At 39.0% G+C, this 25,828-nt stretch overlaps 2 protein-coding genes across 6 annotated transcripts in view; both read left to right on the forward strand.

The window, feature by feature from the left end:
* The first annotated feature begins 238 nt into the window (after window positions 1–238).
* LOC133446991 (protocadherin alpha-C2-like) overlaps window positions 239–25,828 on the forward strand; it is a 204,805-nt gene continuing 179,215 nt past the window's right edge. Inside the window, exon 1 of one of the 5 annotated variants that reach the window (XM_061725301.1) lies at window positions 239–2,658. In XM_061725301.1, the coding sequence (XP_061581285.1) occupies window positions 301–2,658 (2,358 nt within the window). In that variant the 5' untranslated portion in view covers window positions 239–300. Of the gene's footprint in view, window positions 2,659–11,127; window positions 13,616–21,637; window positions 24,062–25,828 lie in introns of those variants that run through there. The other 4 variants (XM_061725290.1, XM_061725302.1, XM_061725291.1 and 1 more) reach the window with 4 other exon arrangements.
* On the forward strand, window positions 14,665–17,412 carry LOC133447421 (protocadherin alpha-8-like). Its single transcript, XM_061726094.1, has 2 exons — window positions 14,665–17,019; window positions 17,407–17,412. Exons 1-2 carry the CDS (start codon window positions 14,665–14,667, stop codon window positions 17,410–17,412), a joined length of 2,361 nt encoding a protein of 786 aa, XP_061582078.1.

Here is a 25,828-nt window from a genome sequence, read left to right on the forward strand (position 1 = left end):
GTATAGCGAAGTTTCCCCAAAAAACAACAGACGATGACGCTTGCTGTCCACAGGGTGCCAGTATCATAACAGCATACATTTTTATTATCCAGTTGGTCCTGCCCCTTCCATATATTTTATTTCACGGGGACGGAGAAAACGGTTTCTCTAAAGGCAAGGCAAGGCTAATTTTAAAGGATGTGTTACACCGATAACAAAGAAATATGGGATATGTTTTGAACAGTATGCTGTACAGGCAGAAGCTACTTCAATCTGCTTAAGAAGCTTCGCGTGGATAACATTGAAATCTAAAGCGGAAGGATGGAAGCTGAGAGACAAAGACGAGGATCACAGTCCTGGTGGATAGTCATCGGTTTTTCTGTTATCATCTGCTGCGCGGAGCTTGGTTCAGCTCAGATAAGATATTCAATTCCAGAGGAAATAAAAGTGGGATCTGTTGTGGGAAATCTCGCTAAAGATTTGGGACTAGACATCAGTTCCCTCGATGAGAGAAAATTTCGTATAGTTTCTGGAGATATGGCCGCGCATTTTGAAGTGAATGCAAACAATGGAGTCTTGCTTGTACAAAAGACTGTCGATAGGGAGGAACTTTGTCAAAGCAATTTCCCATGTTTAATTAATCTAAAAATTATTGCTGAGAATCCAATGGAAATGCATTACGTTGTGGTCGAAATCATGGACATAAATGACAATTCACCGAGTTTTCAAGAGGAGGAAAAACATTTTGAGATTCCCGAGTCAGTTCTACCGGGCAGACGTCTCCAGCTGCCAACTGCGCGTGATTCAGACGTCGTTGCAAATACAGTGCGCATGTACAAATTAAACAATAATGATTATTTCAATTTACAGACGCGTGAGAGAGGAGAAGATAAGGTACCAGTTTTAATTTTGCAAAAGTCTTTGGACAGAGAAAAGCATCATGAACACAAACTGATTCTGACAGCAGTTGATGGAGGAAATCCTCCAAGATCTGGTACTATTAACGTAACAGTAACAGTTCTCGATTCAAATGATAATCATCCTACGTTTAGTCGAGAAGTATATTCAGTAAGCATACCTGAAAATATCAAGGCAGATACCAGTGTAATTACAGTTAATGCAACTGATGTCGATGAAGGACTAAATGGAGATATTGAATATTTTTTGGGTGACGACCTTGACCCTAAAATATACGATATTTTCAGTTTAGAAAAAGACAGTGGCGAGATCCGCATAAAGGGTGAAATTGACTTCGAAAAGACTGAGGTTTACAAATTAGAAGTCCACGCCACCGACAAGGGAACACCTCCGATGGGCGCTGATTGTACTGTCATAATCAAAGTGTTGGACGAAAACGACAATAATCCTGAAATAGAGGTCACATCCCTCTCAAAATTAATAAAAGAAGACTCGAAACCCGGGACTGTGGTTTCATTAATTAGTGTGTCAGACAAAGACTCTGGTCTAAACGGTAAAGTGATATGCAGTCTTCCTGATAATGTGCCATTCAATTTAAAACCATCATTTCAAGACAACATGTACACCTTAGTTTTAAAGGAACATTTGGATAGAGAATCCGTATCGCATTATGACATCACAATAACAGCTACAGATTGTGGTCAGCCTCCTTTATCCGCAGTCAAAACTCTGAGTATCGATGTTGGAGATGTTAATGATAATATGCCACAATTTTTTCAAAATCCTATTGAACTTTACCTGAGGGAAAATAACGTTCCTGGAAACCCGATAATTTTTGTTTCTGCTTCCGATAAAGATTTAAATGAAAATGCGGATTTAACTTATCATATAGTTAGAAAGGAAAACGGTCAGTCGAAAGTTGCTGCATTTTTAAATATTAATTCAGATAATGGACAAATATCCGCGTTGAAAAGTTTCGACTTTGAAACTCTGAAAACTTTCCAGTTCCAAGTTGTTGCCACAGATTCTGGATCTCCGTCACTCAGCAACAACGTCACAGTGAACGTGTTCATTCTGGACCAGAACGATAACGCTCCAGTCATCCTGTATCCAGTCAGCTCCAACGGTTCTGCTGAAGGCGTGGAGGAGATTCCCCGCAACGTGAACGCAGGACACTTGGTGACTAAAGTCAGAGCCTATGACGCTGATATAGGATATAACGGCTGGTTGCTGTTTTCACTGCAGGAAGTTAAGGACCACAGTCTGTTTGGTTTGGACCGCTACACAGGACAGATCAGAACACTCCGCTCATTCACAGAGACAGACGAGGCTGAACAGAAACTGGTCATACTGGTCAAAGACAATGGGAACGTTTCTCTCTCAGCAACAGCTACTGTGATTGTCAAACTTGTGGAGCCCAAAGAAGCTTTTGCAGCTTCTGATGTTAAAAGTCCAACTAAAGATGTCGAGGATAATGATGTGACTTTTTACCTGATGATCACTTTGGGCTCAGTTTCAGTTCTTTTTCTCATCAGTATCATTGTGCTGATTGCAATGCAGTGCTCGAAATCCACAGACTATACTTCTAAATATCAACAAGAGACTAACTATGATGGAACCATGTGTCACAGCATCCAGTACAGATCTGGAGACAAACGGTACATGTTAGTTGGACCCAGAATGAGTATTGGATCTACTATAGTTCCTGGCAGCCACGCAAATACTCTCGTTTTTCCTGACAAGAGAGGAGCATCTGAAGAGGTAAGCCAAATGCTTATGTTTAGATCAACTTCTAAATTTCTATTAACATTTATTCAACTTTCTTTTTGTGGAGGTTTCGTGGTGTGGTCGGGACATTTTCCTCTTTGGTAACTGATTTAAAGCACCCCCAATATGCATCTTTAGGGAACATGCTATAAGTCAGTGGCAAGCATGGGTCCAAGTAATTTACCTGAATGGCTGGTTCTTCGTGTATGTGCGTGTATGGTGGGAAATGGAACATTTTATTGTGGATCTTTTGTTTTGCCAACATGATCACCCTTATTTCCTTGTCCTGTTTCAATATTGTGGTTAGTCCATGAATAGAAAAGCCCCTTCATTAATACATGGATGAATATCCAATATGAAGACTATACCAGATTTTTTTTTGAAATGATTAAAATATTTTGATTTGTGGTCACACGGAAGTCACTTCAGCTAAACCTTCTTAGTTAGTTTTTCCAGTGCTGTCCGTGGTACCAAAGTTAGCGGGTGTAGCCAATATCGCCTTCTACTGTCAGAATGTACTGAATACTGATATTTCAATAGTTGAGTATTTATTGATTATCCTCATTAACTACGTTGTTTTGTTAGTATTTAGCACTTTGCAAGCAAAATAATGAGTGGCATTGCAATGAGCAAATAATATCCTGGGTAACAGTGCAGATATAGAAATGTTATTTTATGATTTCACACCAAATGAATGTATTGTTTTCTGTTACGCTAACCATGCATACGTTCACGAGGTAATGTAATGCAGAAAATGTAGCTGGTTGAAACATTAGCTCATGATTTGATCTTGGTGCCAATTAATTTCCATTCCAACTTCATGGGCAAAGGTGAATTCATGCAAAAACAGTCAATAAATATGACACATTTTTTATGAAAGATGTCGTATTTGCCCTCTCAATGATACAATACTATTCTTTACTGTTCTTCTTTTGTTCAAGATTTTTCGGAAACGTTTTGATATTACGTCCAGTCCACGAGGTGTCAGTGTCAGATCATACGTTTGGATCGCCTTGGTTGGTCCGGCCCCTCTACAGAGGTTGATGATTTTTTTCAGTTGTTAAAAGAGCAGACGTACCTTGCAACAGCAAGGACTTCTGTCTTTGCAATATACGGTTAAACAAAATATATAAGATACTTTTTAAGTTAAATATTTTCGCGGTATGTGGATATTCTTTATACATAAGGAATCGTGAGTGGATATATCTGAAATATAAAAACAGACGATGGGAGAAGAACAAAGACGAGGAAAACCGTCCTGGTGGGTCGTCTTCAGTTTTTTTGTCCTGCTCAGCTGTGTAGAGCAGATTTTAGCTCAGGTAAAATATTCCGTTCCAGAAAAGGTTAAAGTGGGATCTGTTGTGGGAAATGTTGCAAAGGATCTGGGACTGGACGTGAGTTCAATTGGTGAGAGACTATTTCGTATTGTATCTGGGAGCAAGGACGCTCAGTTTGAAGTAAATCCGAATAATGGCGTAATTCATGTCCAAAAGGAAATCGACAGAGAAGCAATCTGTGAAAGCATATATCCATGTCTGCTGAGCCTAAAAATTGTCGCCGAGAATCCCATGGAAATACATTATGTTGAAGTAGAAATAATTGACATCAATGATAATTCACCGAGCTTTCAAGAAGAAGAGAACAAATTAGAGATTTCTGAATCTACTCTCCCGGGAAAACGTTTTCAGTTACCAGTCGCACAAGATCAAGATGTTGGCATTAATACTGTACGTTTATATAAACTGAATCAAAATGAATATTTTTCCATACAAATTCGAGAAAGAGGAGAAGAGAAAATACCATACTTAGTGTTGCAAAATCATCTGGATCGGGAAAAAAAACGAGAACACAAACTGATTTTGACAGCAGTTGATGGAGGAAATCCTCCAAGATCTGGTACTCTTAATATCACAGTCACAGTTCTTGATTCAAATGACAATCATCCTACTTTTAGCCAAGAAGTATATTCAGTAAGCATACGTGAAAATATCAAGACAGATACCAGTGTAATTACAGTTAATGCAACTGATATGGATGAAGGCGTAAATGGAGAGATTGAATATTTTTTCGGTGGCCAACTTGACCAGAAAATGTATGATGTATTCAGCTTGGATAAAAATAGTGGCGAAATTAGAGTGAAAGAGGGCATTGATTTTGAAAAGGCTGAGGTATTCAACTTAGATGTTCACGCCAGAGACAAGGGGACGCCCCCCATGAGTAGTGATTGCACTGTTATTATCAAAGTGCTTGATGAAAACGACAATAAACCTGAAATAGAGGTAACATCCCTCGTAAATCTGATAAAAGAAGACTCAAAACCCGGGACTGTGATTTATTTGATAAGTATTACTGACCAAGACTCTGGTCAAAACGGTAAAGTGATATGCAGTCTTCCAGACAATGTGCCTTTTAAATTAAAACCGTCCTTTAAAGATAACATGTACTCCTTAGTTTTAAAACAACACCTGGATAGAGAATCCATTTCACATTATGACATCACAATAACAGCTACAGATTGTGGTCAGCCTCCTTTATCCGCAGTCAAAACCCTGAGTATCGATGTTGGAGATGTTAATGATAATGCGCCAACGTTTTCCCAAAATCCTATTGAACTTTACCTGAGGGAAAATAACGTTCCTGGAAACCAGATATGTTTTGTTTCTGCTTCCGATAATGACTTGAATGAAAATGCGGCTTTAACTTATCATGTAGTTAGAAAGGAAAACAGCCAATCAAAGATTGCTGCATTTTTAAACATTAATTCTGAAAATGGACAAATATCAGCGTTGAAAAGTTTCGACTTTGAAACTCTGAAAACTTTCCAGTTCCAAGTTGTTGCCACAGATTCTGGATCTCCGTCACTCAGCAGCAACGTCACAGTGAACGTGTTCATTCTGGACCAGAACGATAACGCTCCAGTCATCCTGTATCCAGTCAGCTCCAACGGTTCTGCTGAAGGTGTGGAGGAGATTCCCCGCAACGTGAACGCAGGACACTTGGTGACTAAAGTCAGAGCCTATGACGCTGATATAGGATATAACGGCTGGTTGCTGTTTTCACTGCAGGAAGTTAAGGACCACAGTCTGTTTGGTTTGGACCGCTACACAGGACAGATCAGAACACTCCGCTCTTTCACAGAGACAGACGAGGCTGAACAGAAACTGGTCATACTGGTCAAAGACAATGGGAACGTTTCTCTCTCAGCAACAGCTACTGTGATTGTCAAACTTGTGGAGCCCAAAGAAGCTTTTGCAGCTTCTGATGTTAAAAGTCCAGCGAAAGATGATGACGATAGCAATGTGACTTTTTACCTGATGATCACTTTGGGATCAGTTTCAGTTCTTTTTCTCATCAGTATCATCGTGCTGATTGCAATGCAATGCTCAAAATCCACGGACTATACATCTAAATATCTACAAGAGGCTAATTATGATGGAACACTGTGTCACAGCATCCAGTACAGATCTGGAGATAAACGGTACATGTTAGTTGGACCCAGAATGAGTATCGGTTCTACATTAGTTCCTGGCAGTCACGCAAATACTCTCATGTTACCTGACAGGAGACATGCATCTGAAGAGGTAAGCAACTGCTTAAAGTTGTAATCATAATGTCTTTCATTTGTTTTTTGTTGTTTTTAATTCACTTGAATTGCTTGGTATTTTACTGTTGATGTTTTGTAGTTGGTTCACTATCTTGTCGATGTCATGAGGGAAAGTACTTTAGGTGAGAAGCGTGGGTTAAAAGTATTTTCCTTTAATATCAGGTGGTGCCTGTATATGGCTGACAAGTAGAAAGTTTCACGGAGGAGTCTGGTTTGGCAAGATGATCACCTTTATTTTTTCACCTAACAGTGGTTTCAGTGCTGTGGCTCAGTGGCAAATGGGTAATTCCGCTCCTATCTTAAAACATGAATGATGATACATACAATTCAATGGCATTCTCTACAATATAGGTATATTTTGACATGTTCAGAGAACTGGATGGTTTAAATCCGTGATTCAACGATAATCACTTAAGCCAAGCAAACATCGGGTATTTTTTTGGCGCTGTCCGTGGTACCTGAAACATTGAGCGGCCTATCTATATTTCAACAATTTAGTATTTTACTGATGGATGTTAATTACAAAACCTCAACCCTGGCAAAGGTGGAAAAATGCTGAGTTGTGCGCTTGCAATGAGGTAGCCTACTAATATCCTGACTAATTGTACGGAAAATGGCCAATTATTATTATACAGCGAAATCCTTCCGAGGTTCATGGACCAATTGTTCATACTTTTAAAAAAAGAGATACAGTTGGTTGAAACATCAAAGTAGCTCATGATTCTTTCTATAAATGTAGAAATAGTCACGAAGCTGTCACTTACATTGATTAATGTTACGTTAATTTAACAACTCTAATTTTATACATTTGTCTTTAGTCTTTGTTAAACTACTTCCTAAAGATGTGTTATCTTGTGTCCAGTCCACAAGGTGTCAGTGTCATATGAGGAAATCCTTGTATTCTCTTTATTGACCCTGCCCCTCCTACAGATTTTTTTTTTCGTTTTTCAACAAAGAGAGAACGGAGCCTTCGGCAGGAAGGATGGTTGCCATTATTACTATACTGATTAATAAGAGATATTAGATTGATGTTATATTAAAAGATTTGTGTTACACAGCAGTTCTCTTTGCGAACACTTGTCAGTGGATATATCACTAAAATCTATGCGATGAGAGCAGAAGGACAAAGACGAGGAAACCCGTCCTGGTGGGCCGTCAATTTTTCTGTCCTGCTCAGCTGTGTTGGACAGATTTCAGCTCAGGTAAAATATTCAATTGCAGAAGAAGTTAAAGTGGGATCTGTTGTGGGAAATGTTGCAAAGGATCTGGGACTGGACGTCCGTTCACTGAGTGAGAGACAGTTTCGTATTGTTTCTGGGAGCAAGGACGCTCAGTTTGAAGTAAATCCGAACAATGGCGTAATTCATGTGCAAAAGGAAATCGACAGAGAGACACTCTGTGAGAGCACATCTCCATGTCTGCTAAACCTGAAATTGGTAGCCGAGAACCCCATGGAAATACATTATGTTGGGATCGAAATAATTGACATAAATGATAATTCACCGAGCTTTCAAGAAGAAGAGAACAAATTAGAGATTTCTGAATCTACTTTCCCGGGAACACGTTTTCAGTTACCAGTGGCACAAGATCCAGATGTTGGCATTAATACTGTACGTTTATATAAACTAAATCAAAATGAGCATTTTTCCATACAAATTCGAGAAAGAGGAGATGACAGGATACCCTTCTTAGTGTTGCAAAAGCCTCTGGATCGGGAGAAAAACCGAGAACACAAACTGATTTTGACAGCAGTCGATGGAGGAAATCCTCCAAGATCTGGTTCTCTTAATGTCACAGTAACAGTTCTTGATTCAAATGACAATCATCCCACGTTTAGTCAAGAAGTATATTCAGTAAGCATACCTGAAAACGTCAAGGCAGATACCAGTGTAATTACAGTTAATGCAACTGATGTCGATGAAGGACTAAATGGAGAGATTGAATACTTTTTCGGTGGTCAACTTGACCAAAAGATTTATGATACTTTCATTTTAGATAAAATTAGTGGAGAAATTCGAGTAAAGGGATACATTGATTTTGAAAAGGCTGATGTTTTAAAGTTAGACGTTCATGCCACAGACAAGGGAACTCCTCCCATGAGTAGTGATTGTAGAGTGATCATAAAAGTGCTTGATGAAAACGACAATAAACCCGAAATAGAGGTAACATCCCTCGTAAATCTGATAAAAGAAGACTCAAAACCCGGGACTGTGATTTCTTTGCTCAGTATTACGGATCGAGACTCGGGTTCAAACGGTAAAGTGATATGCAGTCTTCCAGATAATGTGCCATTCGACTTAAAACCAGCATTTCAAGATAACATGTACTCCTTAGTTTTAAAACAACATCTGGATAGAGAATCAATTTCACATTATGACATCACAATAACAGCTACAGATTGTGGTCAGCCTCCTTTATCCGCAGTAAAAACCCTGAGTATCGATGTTGGAGATGTTAATGATAATGTGCCACAATTTTTCCAAAATCCTATTGAACTTTACCTGAGGGAAAATAACGTTCCTGGAAACCCGATATGTTTTGTTTCTGCTTCCGATAAAGATTCAAATGAAAACGCGGATTTAACGTATCATATAGTGAGAGCAGAAAACAGCCAATCAAAAGTTACTGCATTTTTAAATATTAATTCAGATAATGGACAAATATCAGCGCTGAAATGTTTCGACTTTGAAACTCTGAAAACTTTCCAGTTCCGAGTTGTTGCCACAGATTCTGGATCTCCGTCACTCAGCAGCAACGTCACAGTGAACGTGTTCATTCTGGACCAGAACGATAACGCTCCAGTCATCCTGTATCCAGTCAGCTCCAACGGTTCTGCTGAAGGTGTGGAGGAGATTCCCCGCAACGTGAACGCAGGACACTTGGTGACTAAAGTCAGAGCCTATGACGCTGATATAGGATATAACGGCTGGTTGCTGTTTTCACTGCAGGAAGTTAAGGACCACAGTCTGTTTGGTTTGGACCGCTACACAGGACAGATCAGAACACTCCGCTCATTCACAGAGACAGACGAGGCTGAACAGAAACTGGTCGTACTGGTCAAAGACAATGGGAACGTTTCTCTCTCAGCAACAGCTACTGTTATTGTCAAACTTGTGGAGCCCAAAGAAGCTTTTGCAGCGTCTGATGTTAAAAGTGCAACACATGATGATGGAGATTATGATGTGACTTTTTACCTGATGATCACTTTGGGCTCAGTTTCAGTTCTTTTTCTCATCAGTATCATCGTGCTGATTGCAATGCAGTGTTCAAAATCTACAGTCTATACTTCTAAATACCTACAAGAGACGAACTATGATGGGACACTGTGTCACAGCATCCAGTACAGATCTGGAGACAAACGGTACATGTTAGTTGGACCCAGAATGAGCATTGGATCTACAATTGTTCCTGGGAGCCAGGCAAATACTCTTGTATTACCTGACAGAAGGCGAACGTCTGAGGAGGTAAGCAAATAATTCAATTCTAATCATCAGGACTTAGAATTTCTTAAAATAATATGTTTTTCAAGCAGATATTATCACCCTTATATTTTTTAAACCGAATATGACTACACACAAAAAAATACACTAAACTAAAAATCATAATTTTAATTTGACCTCATAGACTTTGTACTCATAAGAAAACTTGTAATGTATTGTCCAGGGGTTAGGGCCCTCTTGTTACGACCAGGACATTGCACCTTTATATTGGTAGCGAATACGTTGGGTTCTTTTGAATGAAAAAGATGACCTTTGGCAAGTTTTTGGGCTTTTGTTATATATTTACAACAGTTCCTGTGGAAGTACTTTTATAACATTTGAGAAACATGTATTATCAAGGGATCGATGCCACGAGGTGAAGCGGTTTAAGTAAATGGCATGGGTCAAAGTCAATTCTTTGAATGCCAGGTGGTGTGTGTAGAAAATAACATGCATCAGTGGCAGTTTTCCAGCATCTAATTTTGGAAAATTTTACCAAATCACAAACCATCAACCTTACCTGCTTCACATAGGTTTTCAGTATTGTGGCTTTTATGTCAAAAGAAAATCCATGTTATTCAAAAGTTCATGCCTCTCTAAACAACAAAACAACATGAATAGTAATAACAAAACAATAACCATGATGATGATGATGATGATGATGATGATGATGATGATGATGATGATGATGATGATGATTATCTTTACAAGTCATACAATTCTACGAAAGTGTCCACCATAGAGTTAATTCCACCGAATTTTAAGATGACTGATTGACGGTTATTTGGAATTGGACAGAAACTGCTTCAGCCATGAAAACGTTAGGACATTTTTGCAACGCTGTCCATGGTACTTGAAAACACACACAGGCTTGTAAACATTATCAGGTTTTATTAAGTCAGAATACGTTTAGCATTTGAAATTGATTGATTCATAGAATTGAATACTTACATTGTCAATTAGGAGATTTAAAACCAATTAGTTATTTAAGAATTTGAAATCTGGCAATAATGTCCTGAGAATAATACAGAGATGTTCTGTTACAATTACACAACAAAGGAAATCTCAGTGTTCTGTTATTTTAGCTGTTCATATGATCTTATGATGACTGATTAAAAGGGGATGTGGAATAATGAAATAAGTAACCAGTCAGTTAAACTATGTTGTTTTTAGTAAATGTGTCAAATCTTGCCAACTCACAAGTACTGTATTTCGTTTTTCTTTTGTTGCAGAATTTACAATAAATCGTTTTTTTTTGCACTCAGCCCACAAGGTGTCAGTGTCATATAAGCCAATATTTGTAGTTGTTTAGCTGGCCCTGCCCCTTCCACGGAGGTTTTACGTCTACAAAGAGAAGACAGAGCAGTCAAAAGAAAGATGTGCTGCTATTATTGAATTTGGGCATTAATAAGACACATTTTTGGATTTAAATTGAATATTTCGTGATATAAGGAGGATGTTTTTGCGTAAGGACCTGTGACGGGAAAACGTTATTGGAATCTAAACTGAAAAGATGGGAGCAGATGGACAAAGGCGCGGAATATATTCCTGGTGGGTCGCCCTCGGTTTTTCTATCATGCTCAACTGCGTGCAGCAAATGTCAGCTCAGGTAAAATATTCCGTTCCAGAGGAGGTTAAAGTGGGATCTGTTGTAGGAAACGTGGCAAAGGATCTGGGACTAGACGTCAGTTCATTGCGTGAGAGACAGTTTCGTATTGTTTCTGGAAGTACGGACGTTCAATTTGAAGTAAATCCGAACAATGGCATCTTGTATGTGCATAAGAGCATCGACAGAGAGATACTATGTGAAAGCATGTTTCCATGTCTACTAAATATAAAAATGGTAGCTGAGAATCCCATGGAAATACATTATGTTGGAATAGAAATTAGCGATGTAAATGATAATTCACCGAAATTTAAAGAAGAAGAAACCATTCTAGAGATTGCTGAATCCACTCTTCCGGGCAAACGGTTCCAGTTGCCAGCAGCACAAGATCCAGATGTTGGCATTAATACTGTACGTTTATATAAACTAAATCAAAATGAATACTTTTCAACACAAATTCGAGAAAGAGGAGAGGAGAAAATACCATTCTTAGTGTTGCAAAAGCCTCTGGATCGGGAAAAAAACCGAGAACACGAACTGATTTTGACAGCAATTGATGGAGGAAATCCTCCAAGATCTGGTACTCTTAATGTCACAGTAACAGTTCTTGATTCAAATGACAATCATCCCACGTTTAGTCAAGAAGTATATTCAGTAAGCATACCTGAAAATGTCAAGGCAGATACCAGTGTCATTACAGTTAATGCAACTGATATGGATGAAGGCGTAAATGGAGAGGTTGAATATTTTTTCGGTGGCCAACTTGACCAGAAGGTTTACGATGTATTCAGCCTGGATAAAAATAGTGGCGAAATTAGAGTGAAGGAGGCGATTGATTTTGAAAAGGCTGAGGTATTCAACTTAGACGTTCACGCCAGAGACAAGGGCACGCCACCCACCGGTAGTGATTGCACTGTTATTATCAAAGTGCTTGATGAAAACGACAATAAACCTGAAATTGAAGTAACATCCCTCGTAAATCTGATAAAAGAAGACTCAAAACCCGGGACTGTGATTTCTTTACTAAGTATTACGGACCAAGACTCGGGTTTAAACGGTAAAGTGATATGCACTCTTCTAAATACTGTGCCATTTGACTTAAAACCATCATATCAAGAAAACACATACTCCTTAGTTTTAAAGGAACATTTGGATAGAGAATCCGTTTCGCATTATAACATCAAAATAAAAGCTACAGATTGTGGTCAGCCTCCTTTATCCGCAGTAAAAACTCTGAGTATCGATGTTGGAGATGTTAATGATAATGTGCCACAATTTTTCCAAAATCCCATTGAACTTTACCTGAGGGAAAATAACGTTCCTGGAAACCCGATGTGTTTTGTTTCTGCTTCCGATAAAGATTTAAATGAAAATGCGGAATTAACTTATCATATAGTTCGAGAGGAAAACAGCCAGTCGAAAGTTACCGCATTTCTAAACATTAATTCAGATAATGGACAAATATCAGCGCTGAAAAGTTTCGACTTTGAAACTCTGAAAACTTTCCAGTTCCAAGTTGTTGCCACAGATTCTGGATCTCCGTCACTCAGCAGCAACGTCACAGTGAACGTGTTCATTCTGGACCAGAACGATAACGCTCCAGTCATCCTGTATCCAGTCAGCTCCAACGGTTCTGCTGAAGGTGTGGCGGAGATTCCCCGCAACGTGAACGCAGGACACTTGGTGACTAAAGTCAGAGCCTATGACGCTGATATAGGATATAACGGCTGGTTGCTGTTTTCACTGCAGGAAGTTAAGGACCACAGTCTGTTTGGTTTGGACCGCTACACAGGACAGATCAGAACACTCCGCTCATTCACAGAGACAGACGAGGCTGAACAGAAACTGGTCATACTGGTCAAAGACAATGGGAACGTTTCTCTCTCAGCAACAGCTACTGTGATTGTCAAACTTGTGGAGCCCAAAGAAGCTTTTGCAGCTTCTGACGTTAAAAGTCCAGCGACAGATGATGACGATAGCAATGTGACTTTTTACCTGATGATCACTTTGGGATCAGTTTCAGTTCTTTTCCTTATCAGCATCATCGTGCTGATTGCAATGCAGTGCTCGAAATCCACAGACTATACTTCTAAATATCTACAAGAGGCTAATTATGACGGGACACTGTGTCACAGCATCCAGTACAGATCTGGAGACAAACGGTACATGTTAGTTGGACCTAGAATGAGTATTGGATCTACAATTGTTTCTGGGAGCAATGCCAACACGTTGGTGTTACCCAACAGGAGAACATCTGTAGAGGTAAGAGATTTTATATAAAAGCTTTTTTCCAGAACCTTATGTCACCAACCAATATCATATAGCTGAACCAAAGCCGACCAAAGCTCTTGTGAGAGATTTATATTTAGTTCACGTTGGTTGCTTTCAGTTTAGTTCAATATTGGAAAACCTATTGTATATGTAGAATACAGTTGGAAATAGGCACGTTTATGCAACAAAAGGTCGATTTCTTCTTTTTCTGATTGTTTCCGACTTTTTTGTTTAAATGGTGAATTTCTCTCTCTCTGTAGTGTCCCACTACATCATAAAATACTTGTTGTTGTCAAGATTTGTATTTATCTTGGAAAGTATGTTCTTTAAGACAGTGTCTTTTGTCGTAATTCATTCAATTTAATTAAAAAAATAAAAATGGAGTGATAGTGAGTTTTTGTCAGTATATGGACAAGTTTAATGCCGTGTTATTTTTGTAAATTCCTTTAGTCTCCTTAGAAAGAAAGAAAAAAGTTGGAAAAAACAAGAGAGAAGTATGTTGAGACCAATATCATGCAGCTCTCTATCTTAAGTAATTAAAAACGTTTTTAGTATTTGGTGGTTACATTGTCATCTGGCTGTATACGTCTGTCCTTACAATCTAAATGAATGGACATTTCAACTAAAAAGTGATTTGCTTTCAAACTGTGCATTCTCAAGACATTTTTGTAATCAATTGCATATATCTGAATATTTTACCGAACAACTGTGTACTGAATAGTTCTCTTCTGTGACTTGCAAGGCTTCCAAGCCGATAGCTCTCCTTATGTAAAAGTACAGGTTGTGAAACTGCGTGCTCTGAGGATATATTATATTATATTATATTATATTATTGAGTGGGCCTCTGGGTGTCAGTAATACACTGACAAACCAACGTGCACCTTGTCCATCCCCTCTCAAACCCTTTGTTTGGACTATAAGAAGCAGAGAACTGGGTTTATCAAACGGATCTATCGCGTCGTGCAATATACAATTCAGAGGCGTAAAATGGACACGGTAGCCTAGATTGTGCATTAATGTAGGCGACTTTGTGGATTATGATGGGGACCGAAATACAAAGCGAAGGAAAGATTTTCCTCTGGTTGTCTTTGGATTTTGCGATACTGCTTCTTGTCGGGAAACAGACTTTGGCAGAAACGAGATATTCGGTTGCAGAAGAAGTGAAGGATGGAACTTTTGTGGGAAATGTTGCAAAGGATCTTGGACTTGATATCACCTCTTTGACTGACCGTCGGTTCCGCGTTGTGTCTGAATATGACAACGCATATTTTGATGTAAACCAGGAAAATGGGGATATTTTCGTCATCAAAAAAATTGACAGGGAGGAGCTTTGTCGGGGAAGTACTGCATGTCTAATGGAGTTAAAGATTATAGTGGAAAATCCTTTGGAAATACATTATGTAGTTGTAGAAATTACTGATGTCAATGATCATTCGCCCAGCTTTCCTGAAAGCGAGCAGACATTTGAAATTGCAGAACAAACCCTATCAGGAAAAAGATTTCAGCTACACGCTGCTCGTGACCCAGATGCAGAAATTAACTCAATCCGCACCTATATGTTAGTGTCAAACGAACACTTTGAAATAGACATCCGTCAGAGTGATGAGGATAAAATACCATTTTTAGTCCTGAAGAAGCAGTTAGATCGAGAGGAAAAGAGCACACATTTTTTAGTTGTCACTGCAGTCGATGGGGGTAAACCCCCGAAATCAGGGACATTAAATATTTCTATCATTGTCCTTGATAGCAACGATAATCGTCCAAAATTTAGTCAGGAGGTTTACCAAATAGAAATACAGGAAAATGTACCTGTAGGCACATTAATATATAAAATGAATGCGACGGATCCAGATGAAGGCAGCAATAGTGAAATTGAATACAGCCTTGGAAAAACTCTTAAGAAAAAAGTCTATGACATTTTTGAGTTGAATAGTAAAAGTGGAGAAATAAAAACAAAAGCAAAAGTGGATTTCGAAGAAAATGATGTGTATAAACTGGACGTGGAGGCATCAGATAAAGGGACGCCCCCTTTAACGGGTGAATGCAGAGTTATCATAAAGATAAAAGATAAAAATGATAATTCACCAGAAATTGATATCACATCACTGTCTAGTACAGTATCTGAAGACTCGCAGCCTGGTACAATGATCTCGCTTATCAGTGTGCGAGATAAAGACGCAGGAGTGAATGGAAGAATTCTTACAAGCATAACCTCAGACGTCCCTTTTGAATTAAAGCCATCCTACAAAGAAAATATATACTCAATTGTTACAAATAAATATTTAGATCGAGAGAAGGTGCCTCATTATGAAATAACAGTGAGGGCCACTGACTGTGGTGAACCTCCATTATCAAGTTTCAAAACATTTGGCATTGAGGTCACAGATGTAAACGACAACAGACCACAGTTCTCTCAGAATCCATTTTATATTTATTTTCCAGAAAATAACATTGCTGGAAATCCACTATTCAGTGTAAGCGCGACAGACAAAGATGTGAACAACAATGCTGCTATTTTATATAACATTGCGAGAGCAGGGCATGAAAATGACATCACCTCTTTCCTTAATGTCAATTCTGATAATGGACAAATATCAGCACTGAAAAGTTTCGACTTTGAAACTCTGAAAACTTTCCAGTTCCAAGTTGTTGCCACAGATTCTGGATCTCCGTCACTCAGCAGCAACGTCACAGTGAACGTGTTCATTCTGGACCAGAACGATAACGCTCCAGTCATCCTGTATCCAGTCAGCTCCAACGGTTCTGCTGAAGGTGTGGAGGAGATTCCCCGCAACGTGAACGCAGGACACTTGGTGACTAAAGTCAGAGCCTATGACGCTGATATAGGATATAACGGCTGGTTGCTGTTTTCACTGCAGGAAGTTAAGGACCACAGTCTGTTTGGTTTGGACCGCTACACAGGACAGATCAGAACACTCCGCTCATTCACAGAGACAGACGAGGCTGAACAGAAACTGGTCATACTGGTCAAAGACAATGGGAACGTTTCTCTCTCAGCAACAGCTACTGTGATTGTCAAACTTGTGGAGCCCAAAGAAGCTTTTGCAGCTTCTGATGTTAAAAGTGCAACAAAAGATGATGAAGATAATAATGTGACTTTTTACCTGATGATCACTTTGGGCTCAGTTTCAGTTCTGTTTTTCATCAGTATCATCGTGCTGATTGCAATGCAGTGCTCAAAGTCCCCCAACTATACTTCTAAATATCTCCAAGAGACTAATTATGACGGAACACTGTGTCACAGCATCCAGTACAGATCTGGAGACAAACGATACATGTTAGTTGGACCCAGAATGAGCATTGGATCTACTATAGTTCCTGGTAGCCACGCAAATACTCTTGTGTTACCTGACAGGAGACATGCATCTGAAGAGGTAAGCAAAAGTTATGGTTCAATGCACAGTTCACTTATTTTGGCATATTTTTGATTAAATATTTATTTTATAACATACTTATAACATATTTATAACATATACATATATAAACACTTATAACATACTTATAACATACAAGAAAAAACTTGAATGATATTTTATTTTTTGTTATAGAAGACAGCATGGCAGCATGCTGGCTTGGTGGTTAGCACTGTTGCCTCACAGCAAGAAGGTTCCTGGTTCGACTCCCTGGCCAGGCAGGGTCTTTATGTGTGGAGTTTGCATGTTCTCCCTGTGCTTGGTGGGTTCCCTCCGGTTACTTCGGCTTCCTCCCACAGTCCAAAAACATGCATAGTAGGTTAATTGGTGCTTCTAAATTGTCCGTAGGTGTGAGTGTGAGTATGACTGGTTGTTTGTATATCTATGTGACCTTGTGATAGACTGGCGACCTGTCCAGGGTGTACCTGTCTCTCACCTGTGATGAGGATCAGACCCCCGTGACCCTGCAAAGGAGAAAGCGGGTATAGAACATGGATGGATGGATGTTATAGAAGAACATAGCAATTGAAAGTATTGCCTCTTTCTTATCAACACCTAGGCCTATCTGACTTTCAGTATTATCTTTGTATAAAATATTTTCAGAATAATTTATTTTGCACGTTTGATCTGGATAGGTTCCCTGTGACCCTGAATAGGATTGGTATAGATGATCTAATAATAATAATAATAATAATAATAATAATAATAATAATAAACTTTATTTGTATAGCACCTTTCATACATAAAATGCAACGCAAGGGGCTTCACATAAAAAGAAATTTAAGGCATAAAACATAACATAGAAATAGAGGGCATAAAACAAAAATCAAAGCAGCATAGTGGAAGCAAAAACAATAGCAGTAAAGCAGCATAGTGAGGACATAACCAACACATAACCCAAAAGATCGATTAAAATAATCAAAATACAGACAGTATTTTAGAATAATTTAAAAGATCAATTAAAAGCAAGTGTGTAAAAGTATGGATCTAGATGGATCTAGATGATATGGTTTATCAGCACCATGGACAGAGATAAATCATCCATGTTGCTGCCTTTTTAATTGAATTCATTCATTTTAGTAAGCCTGTAGATGCATATTGATAACTTTAAAATGATGCTTATACACTTGTAGTTTGTACCTGGTAAAATATGTAAGGGTCAGTGACAGAATGAGTATTGGTTTCTGCTTGGTGTGTGATTATACAGTAGCTTATCTGATTTCTGCTATGTTTGTATTCATTTATCCACAAGGTGTCAGCGTTACAATACGGGACGATTAAGCTTGAATCAAAATAGGCTGCCCTTCGTGAAACGGGTCTTTCAGTTTGACCGGTGACCACACAGGATACTTGCATTTTTTATTTCGCCTGCCCACTATCAACATCGGCTCACCGATATTCCATCCCGAAAAGACTGGAGGTATTTCAAAGTGGATATTATTCGTGGATACAATTTTGAATGATTACGCAATTGGAGACAAAGGACCAAAGGACAAAATGATGTATTGGTCGCATACTCTGCTTTTGTCTATCCTGGTTTTCCACGGAGAATTAATTTCAGCTCAAATAAGGTACTCGACAACAGAGGACGTAAAAGTGGGAGCTATGATAGGAAATGTTGCCAAGGATTTGGGCCTTGATATCAGTACACTGCTGAACAGGCGTTTTCGCATTGTGTCTGGAGCTCATGACGAACTTTTCGAGGTAAATCCGAACAACGGGGTTTTGTATGTACATAAAAATATCGACCGCGAAGAGCTGTGCGACAGAAATAGTGCGTGTTTAATAGATTTAAAAATTGTTGTTGAAAATCCGCTTGAAGTCCACTATCTCACTGTGGATGTAATAGATGCCAACGACCATGCACCTCGTTTTGTAGAGAAAGAAAAGACATTAGAAATAGCGGAAAATACTCTGCCAGGAGCAATATTTCAATTATCAGGCGCCCGTGATCCAGATGTCGGAACAAATTCCGTTCAGCGCTACAAGCTGAGTCAAAATGAAAACTTCCTCTTAGAAATCAGAGATAGGGGTGAAGATAAAATCCCTTTCCTGGTGCTGCAGAAGCAATTGGACAGAGAGCAGAAAATGAACTATAGCTTGATTTTAACAGCGATAGACGGAGGAACACCGCCCAAATCAGCAAATCTAAATCTAACAATAAGAGTTCTTGATATCAACGATAACAGGCCGATCTTTTCTAAAGAGGTGTATTCCGTTACACTGCAAGAAAACGTTGCAATAAATACTATTATAATAAAAGTCCAAGCAGCTGATGTAGACGAGGGAGTTAATGGAGACGTAGAGTATGCGTTTATTAACTCTGATGTGTTACAACTTTTCAGTCTAGACAAGCATAAAGGAGAAATTCGAGTTAAAGGCCAAATTGATTATGAGGCATCGGAGGTTTATAAGTTGGACGTCCAAGCTTCTGACAAAGGTCAGCCTCCAATGACGACTGATTGTCGAGTGATTATAAAGATTCAAGATGTAAATGACAATAAGCCAGAAATAGAAGTAACATCCCTATCAAGCATGGTCCCAGAGGATTCAAAGCACGGTACTGTTATTGCGTTAATCAGTGTTAAGGATAGTGATTCTGGTTTAAACGGGAAAGTCGTATGCCGTCTGACAGACGATGTGCCTTTTGAAATAAAGCCATCATTTAAAGAAAACATGTATTCCTTGGTGACAAAAGATACATTAGACAGGGAGACTGTCTCTCACTATGACATTTCAATAACAGCTACTGATTGTGGTGAACCCGCTCTTTCCTCATTCAAAAGTTTAAGTATCCAGATTTCAGATGTGAATGATAACATTCCTGAATTCTCACACAGTCTACTGGAATTATATCTAACGGAAAATAATGTTGCTGGAGCCTCTATATTTTCTTTGAGTGCATTTGATAAGGACATAAATAATAATGCTGTCGTGACATATCGTTTACTCAGAGGTGAGGGCAGACATACCGATATGACAGCTTTTCTGAATATACATGCTGACAATGGACAAGTGTCCGCTCTGAAAAGTTTCGACTTTGAAACTCTGAAAACCTTCCAGTTCCGAGTTGTTGCCACAGATTCTGGATCTCCGTCACTCAGCAGCAACGTCACAGTGAACGTGTTCATTCTGGACCAGAACGATAACACTCCAGTCATCCTGTATCCAGTCAGCTCCAACGGTTCTGCTGAAGGCGTGGAGGAGATTCCCCGCAACGTGAACGCAGGACACTTGGTGACTAAAGTCAGAGCCTATGACGCTGATATAGGATATAACGGCTGGTTGCTGTTTTCACTGCAGGAAGTTAAGGACCACAGTCTGTTTGGTTTGGACCGCTACACAGGACAGATCAGAACACTCCGCTCATTCACAGAGACAGACGAGGCTGAACATATACTGGTCATACTGGTCAAAGACAATGGGAACGTTTCTCTCTCAGCAACAGCTACTGTGATTGTCAAACTTGTTGAGCCCAAAGAAGCTTTTGCGGCTTCCGATGTTAAAAGTGCAACAAAAGATGATGAAGATAATTACGTGACTTTTTACCTGATGATCACTTTGGGATCAGTTTCAGTTCTTTTTGTCATCAGTATCATCGTGCTGATTGCAATGCAGTGCTCAAAATCCACAGACTATACTTCTAAATATCTACAAGAGACAAACTATGATGGGACACTGTGTCACAGCATCCAGTACAGATCTGGAGACAAACGATACATGTTAGTTGGACCCCGAATGAGTGTTGGATCTACTATAGTTCCTGGCAGTCATGCAAACACACTTGTTGTATCCGACAGGGGAAGGATGTCTGAACAGGTAAGATTTTAACACCTTTCGAACATTAGAAAAAGTAGGTTTTTTTTCGTGTCGTTTATTGAACATTTTCAGTCGCTTTTTTGTCGTTTTTGTTGTCTAATCATAGTGGTTTTGCTTGAAAATTAAAAACAACTGTATTTTGAAATATTGTTTATTGTGTGTTTATAGGCTTATGTATTTGATCCTTGCTTTCTGTTGCCACCTTTTCTCTCCTTTGCACCGCGTATATGCACCAGAGATGAATAAGCTTTTTACCTAGCTTAACTGTGACAACCGTCTTGGCAATAACAGAGATAAAATGATACTTTAAAAATGACTGTTTTTATCAAAATGAAATAAGTGAGTTCTTTACTGCTGTTATGAATGGGAACGTTTTTGTGTGAAAGCACTCTTATTTGCTGTCCATGGTGCTGAAAAACATCAAAATGATTAAATGTAAATACAAAAAAAACAATTGATCACTATGATAGAACTAAGCCTTCTGGAAATATAGAGAGAGAAAGAGAGAGAGAGAGAAAAACACTCAACAATTTCAAAATTCTGTTCATCGTCAAAGGGCCGTTTTACATTGTTTCTGTCAGTATACCAAGACGTTCAAAGCACATTGTGTTTCTAATTTCTATCCTCTGGGTGTCACTATTAAATCGACAAAGCCTTTAGGTATCTTGTCCCTCCCATCACATCTCTTTCTTTGTCACTGTAGCAGAGGAAAGCGATTGAATCAAAATCATCATGCGATAGAATTATGCTGTTCCCTGTTTAATGTTCGAGGCATACTGGAATACCCAATGCTATATGCTCTTGGAAGTATAACTGTCGTTAGAAAATGATGGACAAATATAGAAAGAGACAAAAACGGGACCTTTCCTCGTTTCCGTTTTATTTGGCTCTGCTTCTTCTCTCTGGACACGACGCGTCGGCTCAGATAAGGTACTCTATTCCAGAGGAGGTGAAAGACGGCAGTCTTGTTGGACATGTTGCCAAGGATCTTGGGCTTGATATCAAATCTTTGTCCAGTCGTGGATTCCGTGTTGTATCTGGAACAAAGGATCCTATTTTTGAAGTAAAACAGAATGACGGCGCATTGTACGTTAACAATCGTATTGACAGAGAGGAGCTCTGTCAAGGAAGCGGTGCTTGCCTGATGGAATTAAAAATACTAGTAGAAAACCCTTTGGAAATACACTATGTAATTGTAGAAATTACTGATGTAAATGATCATCCTCCCAGTTTCCCCGAAAGAGAGCAGACATTTGAAATTGCAGAGCAAACATTGCCAGGAAAGCGATTTCAGTTGCACACTGCTCGAGATCCCGATGCTGGAATTAATTCTATTCGTTCATATACTTTAACATCAAACGATTACTTTGAAATTAATATCCGACAAGGTGATGTGGGAAAGATACCATTTTTAGTCCTGAAGAAGTCCTTAGACAGGGAGAAAAAAAACCACCACACTTTACAGGTAATAGCAGTTGACGGAGGAAAACCTCCAAGATCAGACACTCTGAATGTGTCCATTGTTGTTCTTGACAGCAATGATAACCGACCCATATTTGGACAAGATGTTTACCAATTGTCCATAAAAGAAAACATTCTTGTCGGTACTTCGGTGTTTCAAATGAATGCAACTGATCTCGATGAAGGTGCCAATGGAGAGGTAGAGTACAGTCTTGGAAAAACATTGTCACGTAAAGTGTATGATATTTTTGAACTGAATAAATTATCTGGAGATATTATTGTAAAAGGCATAGTGGACTACGAAGAAAATGATATATATGAGCTGGACATTGAAGCATCAGATAAATCAACTTCTCCATTAACGGGTGAGTGTCGGGTAGTTATTAAAATTATAGACGTCAACGATAATCCACCAGAAATAGAAATCACATCGCTGTCAAATACAGTGTCTGAAGACTCAAGACCAGGAACAGTTGTTTCCCTACTTAGTTTAGTGGATAAAGACGCGGGTGTGAATGGAAAAATAATTCCAAGCATAATCAGTGAGGGACCGTTTGAATTAAAATCCTCATTTAAGCAAAATATATATTCTGTTGTTACAAAAGAAAATTTGGATCGAGAAAAAGTATCACATTATGAAATAACAATAAAGGCCAGTGATTGCGGTGATCCTCCTTTATCTGCACATAAAATACTAACCATTGAAATATCAGATGTAAATGACAACAGTCCACACTTCTCACAAAACCCATTAGACATTTATTTAACAGAAAATAATGTAGCCGGAGGGTCGATACTCTCGATAAGCGCGACGGACAAAGATTTAAATGAAAATGCAGCTATTTCATATCATATTGTGAGAGAAGGAAGTAGGACGGATATACTGTCTTTCCTAAATATTAATTCTGATAATGGACAAATATCAGCGCTGAAAAGTTTCGACTTTGAAACTCTGAAAACTTTCCAATTCCAAGTTGTTGCCACAGATTCTGGATCTCCGTCACTCAGCAGCAACGTCACAGTGAACGTGTTCATTCTGGACCAGAACGATAACGCTCCAGTCATCCTGTATCCAGTCAGCTCCAACGGTTCTGCTGAAGGTGTGGAGGAGATTCCCCGCAACGTGAACGCAGGACACTTGGTGACTAAAGTCAGAGCCTATGACGCTGATATAGGATATAACGGCTGGTTGCTGTTTTCACTGCAGGAAGTTAAGGACCACAGTCTGTTTGGTTTGGACCGCTACACAGGACAGATCAGAACACTCCGCTCATTCACAGAGACAGACGAGGCTGAACAGAAACTGGTCATACTGGTCAAAGACAATGGGAACGTTTCTCTCTCAGCAACAGCTACTGTGATTGTCAAACTTGTGGAGCCTAAAGAAGCTTTTGCAGCTTCTGACGTTAAAAGTCCAGCAAAAGATGATGGGGATAATAACGTGACTTTTTACCTGATGATCACTTTGGGTTCAGTTTCAGTTCTTTTTCTCATCAGTATCATCGTGCTGATTGCAATGCAGTGCTCAAAATCCACAGACTATACTTCTAAATATCTTCAAGAGGCTAACTATGATGGAACACTGTGTCACAGCATCCAGTACAGATCTGGAGACAAACGATACATGTTAGTTGGACCCAGAATGAGTATTGGATCTACTATAGTTCCCGGCAGTCACGCGAATACTCTTGTGTTACCTGACAGGAGAAGTCAAGCTGTCGAGGTAAGAGTTAACAAAGTTCTATTTAAAAATGTTTTTCTTTTCATTTTATGAATGTTAATGGCTATTACAAAAGTTGTTGCAACAAATATATATTCGTAAAAGTAGAAAAAAAATTAAGGATGAACAAATCTGGACTGAACCTAATGGACCGGACTTCCCTCTTATTTTTCATTATGTTTTTAGCTGCTTTTAAAAGCTAGGAATGGTGAAATAAGTAATTTGTTTTATATATCCCAGACATCCCCACGATGTTATTGTGGTCTCCATAGTTTCTGAACTATATTTCTATAGTATTTGTCCATAAGCAACTATACAATTTTGTGATGTAATCCTGCCATGAGAGTTGAAGGGTTTGGGAAACCAAAGTCTATGTTATATTTAAAGTATACTTAAGGCAATTGATGTGAAAAGGAAAAATGTTCATACATACATAAATGCACAACAGTTAATGTGATTCTATAACTATACATTAACAACAGTACAAATGTATGTTGAACTGGGCAGTAGCTATCAAATGATTTTAAACATTTGACTAATTTTGTTTTATGAGATAAAATGCTGAGGAATAGTTGATTGTTGTTCATGAAGGAATGGACAAACAGGTCTCGACAGTTCAAAAAACCTTCATGGTATCTTATGACAGCGTAAGTGAAGCGCTTATAATACGACTAATAATCATTCAAAGTGCAAAATACTATCTTCTTGAATTTGAAAAGGAGGGAAAAACGTATTAAAACATTTAAAATGTGGCAACATTTATATTATCTATTACTGTTTAAAGACAAATCATATTTGAGCACATTTTGGACAAATTAAAGTATTGCAGCTGAACTTCAATAATTGCCTCTGGGTGTCAGTACTACCACGTTGGAAAACCTTCAGCAGCACCGACCCTCCTCTTTCAAGGCTTTTGTTTCCGTCTGAACTGGGGGAACGGTGTTATAGAAACCAGAAAACGACACTATGGTTGGACGTTTCGTTAGTATGCCGTATTCAGGAGGCTTCTCATAAAACAATTGGGGAATTACGGGGATCCCGTTTGTTTTGGTGGATGGAAATGGAGACTACTACAAAGACTGGAAGGATGAGCTGCTTCTGGTGCGTTATTCATGTGGTCTTGCATCTGCTTTTAGGGAAACAGGCCCTTGCTCAGATACGGTACTCGGTTCCTGAGGAGGTTAAAGAAGGAACTGTTGTCGGCAATGTTGCGAAGGATTTGGGGCTAGACATCGGCTCTTTGACTGGTCGTCGATTTCGAGTTGTTTATGGAACTAAGGAAGCTTTCTTTGATGTAAACCAAGACAATGGAGCTCTGTATGTGCGCAAGAAAATCGACAGAGAGGAGCTATGTCAAGGAAGTGGGCAGTGTGTGATGGAACTGAAAGTTCTAGTTGAAAATCCGTTGGAAATGCACTATGTGACCGTGGAAATTACTGATGTGAATGATCACTCGCCTAGTTTTCCAGAAAAAGAACAGACATTTGATATAGGTGAGCAAACGCTGCCAGGGCGCCGGTTTGAACTACACGCTGCTCATGATCCCGATGCTGGAATAAACTCGATTCGAACCTACATGTTAACATCAAATGATCATTTCGAAATAGATATTCGGCAGAACGATGACGATAAAATTCCATTTTTAGTGTTGAAGAAATCATTGGACAGAGAGCACAAACACAAACACTCACTACTGGTAACAGCAGTAGATGGAGGTAAACCACCGAGATCAGGCACTCTAAATGTTTCAATAACTGTTCTTGACACGAA

This window comes from Cololabis saira, chromosome 7, assembly GCF_033807715.1.
Source record: "Cololabis saira isolate AMF1-May2022 chromosome 7, fColSai1.1, whole genome shotgun sequence".
NCBI classification, from domain to species: domain Eukaryota; kingdom Metazoa; phylum Chordata; class Actinopteri; order Beloniformes; family Belonidae; genus Cololabis; species Cololabis saira.